The following is a 3,585-nucleotide window of genomic DNA, read 5'->3' on the forward strand; positions in this document are numbered from 1 at the left end:
GGATCAATATCTTTCTAAGAATTAAAAACGGTCAATGGCCATGTATGTGCTACATGTCGTGAGGCTTGCCAGAAATGAAATCTCTTGGAAAACGATGCTCATTGGGATATTTCACTCGCTAATGCTTCTAATACAGCTCAACCACAGCAGATACGTACACATCATACTAACTACATGTTTTCCTGCTAATCCAAAGGATCTTTGGAAAAAATATAAAGACTATATGAGCGAAGACATTTTACATCGCATGCGTAGATTAAATGCTAATCCCAACATTCAATGTACATCAAATATATACAATGAGGTATTGATTTTAATTGAGGATGTATGTTTGACAATAGTCAACTAGTCACTGACAGAATTGGGAATGATTACTCTAAATAGATCTGGTAATGACATTTTCGATCGTGATGTACAACGAGAAACGCACTTCAATGTTAATGAATTACAAACATTTGTTTGAATTAATCTGCCGAAATTGGTATTAGAACAACGAACAGCATATGATACAATTATAAATGCAATATATAACAAAAGTTGTGGTTTATATTTCTTAGATGCACCTGATGGCACTGGCAAAACTTTTCTTATTTTAATTATTCTGGCAAGAATAAGATCATAAAATAATATTGCACTTGCTATTGCACCATTTGTTATTGCAGCAACTCTTTTGGACGGTGATCGAACAGCACATTCAGCATTGAAAATGCCATTAAATATGCAGGTAACTGAAACTCCAACATGTAATATTAGCAAATATTCTGGGATGGGAAAAGTACTAAGATCACGTCAGCTTAATAATATGGGATGAAAGCACCATGGCACACAAGAAATCATTGAAACGCACATTAAAAGATTTGAGAGGAAATAAGCAGCTCTTTGGTGGTGCATTCATTTTGCTAGCTAATGATTTTCGACAAACTTTACCAGTTATACCACGTTCAGTACCTGCAGATGAATTGAATGCATGTCTCAAATCATCAGTTTTATGGCGGTATGTGGAGAAAATATCTTTAAAGACCAATATGCGTGTTCAATTACAACAAGATGAATCTTCTGAACCATTTACAAAACAATTATTAGATATTGGGAATGGTAAAATGGAAATAGATCAATCCACACACTGTATTACATTACCAGAAAACTTTTGTCACATTGTAAAATCCACTGATGAATTGATTGCCAAAGCTTTTTCAAATTTATCGCAGAATTATAAAAATAACCAACGGGTTAGTGAGCGTGCTATATTGGCAGCTAAAAACATTGATGTGAATTTAATAAACTGCACAATTCAAATTAAAATACCTGATGAAGAAACAACATATAAATGCATAGATACTGTTGTCAATCACGATGAATCAGTTAATTATCCAACAGAATTTTTTAATTCATTGGATCTACAAGGAATGCCACCACATATTTTATCTTTGGAAATTGGTCCCCCAATCATCCTTCTACGAAATATAAATCCATCGCAACTATGCAATGGGACTAGGCTATCAGTAAAAAAATTAATAAATAACATAATTGAGGCAACCATTTTAAAGGGAAAACATCAAGGGGAACATGTGCTACTACCACGCAATCCAATAATACCAACGAATACTTCATTTGAATTCAAACGTCTACAGTTTCCGGTACGACTAGCCTTTGCAATGACCATTAACAAAGCACAGGAACAATCATTGCAAGTATGTGGATTAAATTTGGTAAATCCATGCTTCTCATATGGACAGCTGTACGTTGGGTGTTCTCGAGTTGGAAAACCTTCAAATTTATTTATTCTTGCACCAGATAGGAAAACAAATAATGTTGTATATTTACAAGCACTACTAAGATAAAGTTCACCATCAATCATCAAATATCATTCATTTCATGATGATATTTAATAATTACTTATATTATTGTTCAATTGAAATTCGTTTGCAATATTGTTTAATATCACAAGTGAAGAAGCATGTTTATTCTACCATCAACTATGTATATCTATGTTTTGTACATGTGTTATATTCAAATGACATATATGTAGGGGTAATTTTATTGTTAATTTTCATTTTGATGTATTGTATACATTTGATCATTAATAAATTATATTTGAGGTATTAAAACTGCCTTTTCGTTCAGAGACAGCAACGTGTGAACTGGTACAGCTAGTATTACTTATAAAATAAAAATTCATGCTGTTGCGTCCCTAACTTCGCCTTGTGTAATTTCTTAAACAACATGCTGTCATCGTATTGAATATAACCCTCAACTGCATGAATTTGTAACGATGAATTAAAAAATATATATATAAAATAAATTTATATATTTTTATGATAAAGTAATTAAAGACTTTATGGAAAAAATCGCCGTATCGAGCTAGTTTATAGAAAATAATAAAATCGAGTTCTTGTATCTTTATTTCGTGCCGGTGTATCTATTTTGGAATCAAAATAAATAACTTGCTTAGTTTGGTCATTTTTCATATTCGTTTATAATTTTTATAGAAACAGCATCCCCATTCGTAAATGTCAGTCTACGCCACTACCACGCGTGTAGCTATGGTGAGCTAATAGTGTAATTGCCATGGCCATGTAGCCCGTGTGCTATATCGCGGTGCATTAATAGTGCCGTGTTACGAGTGTCGCCCCAGTACTAAGGGTATGCCGTTACGAGACTGAGTAGGTGCAGTGTATTAGCACAGTTCTACCGCGGAATTTGTTCCATCCGTTGTCATTGACGTGCCAATCGCTGGATGTTTGAGAGATTGTAGTGCATGAGGCAGACCTGTTTCTTATTATCGTCAAGGAGATAAATTTTCATTCCTCCCTTTTTGAACTTTGCTAATTATTGTTTGGATTTTTTGCCTTTTACGTATCTCTATGTCCGCATTGTGGATTCAACTTATGTATGATCTTTTTGGTCTTCATATTTTGCTACATGTAACATTATATATGGATTGCACTTTTGTTATGTAATGCTCAAATTTGTAATCCTCAGATTCTTTTACTCTTTGGTAAAGCAGCTTGTTTGATTAACATATATTTATTAGGCATAGATGTAAATAATTAGAAACATGCTATTAAGACGGTATTAAATATGTTGTTGCAATTATATATTTAAGTTCTAAAGATGTAGATGGAATTAGTGTCCGATATTTTACGTGATCCAATTGACGTATCGAATAAGGCTATGAAATATGGAAACCTTTTACTATTCCTCGACCCCTTTCCATGTTAAATAAATGATTAGTTCTACAAGACGAGAAGTCTGAATTAATGAGATCCCTACGAACATAAGTAATTTGTAAGTAATACATTTTTTTTCTTTGAAATATTTGCTTTTGCATAGAATAGAACGTATAGATATAAATTCCTGTTTTATATCCATTTCGGTCCAATTCTATTCTCTTCTTCTATTCTCAGTTCCACATACTTATCCTTTATCACCATCATATATGTTGCATAAGTTTATAATAACTTTTTTGTCCTTAAATTTTGCGGATATTTCAATCAAATTTCCTTTGATTAAGAAAACTGAAATTAACACGTTCACGCCGGGGTGACCCACCGGTGGATCACACTTGACTGTTCCGTGAGGTGG

At 33.1% G+C, this 3,585-nt stretch overlaps 1 protein-coding gene across 1 annotated transcript; it reads left to right on the plus strand.

The window, feature by feature from the left end:
• The first annotated feature begins 818 nt into the window (after positions 1 to 818).
• LOC143432242 (ATP-dependent DNA helicase Pif1-like) lies at positions 819 to 1,841 on the plus strand. Its single transcript, XM_076909016.1, has one exon. The coding sequence runs from the start codon at positions 819 to 821 to the stop codon at positions 1,839 to 1,841; it is 1,023 nt and encodes a 340-aa protein (XP_076765131.1).
• The last annotated feature ends 1,744 nt before the right edge of the window (positions 1,842 to 3,585 follow it).

The sequence above is a fragment of the Xylocopa sonorina genome, unplaced genomic scaffold, assembly GCF_050948175.1.
Source record: "Xylocopa sonorina isolate GNS202 unplaced genomic scaffold, iyXylSono1_principal scaffold0063, whole genome shotgun sequence".
NCBI lineage: Eukaryota > Metazoa > Arthropoda > Insecta > Hymenoptera > Apidae > Xylocopa > Xylocopa sonorina.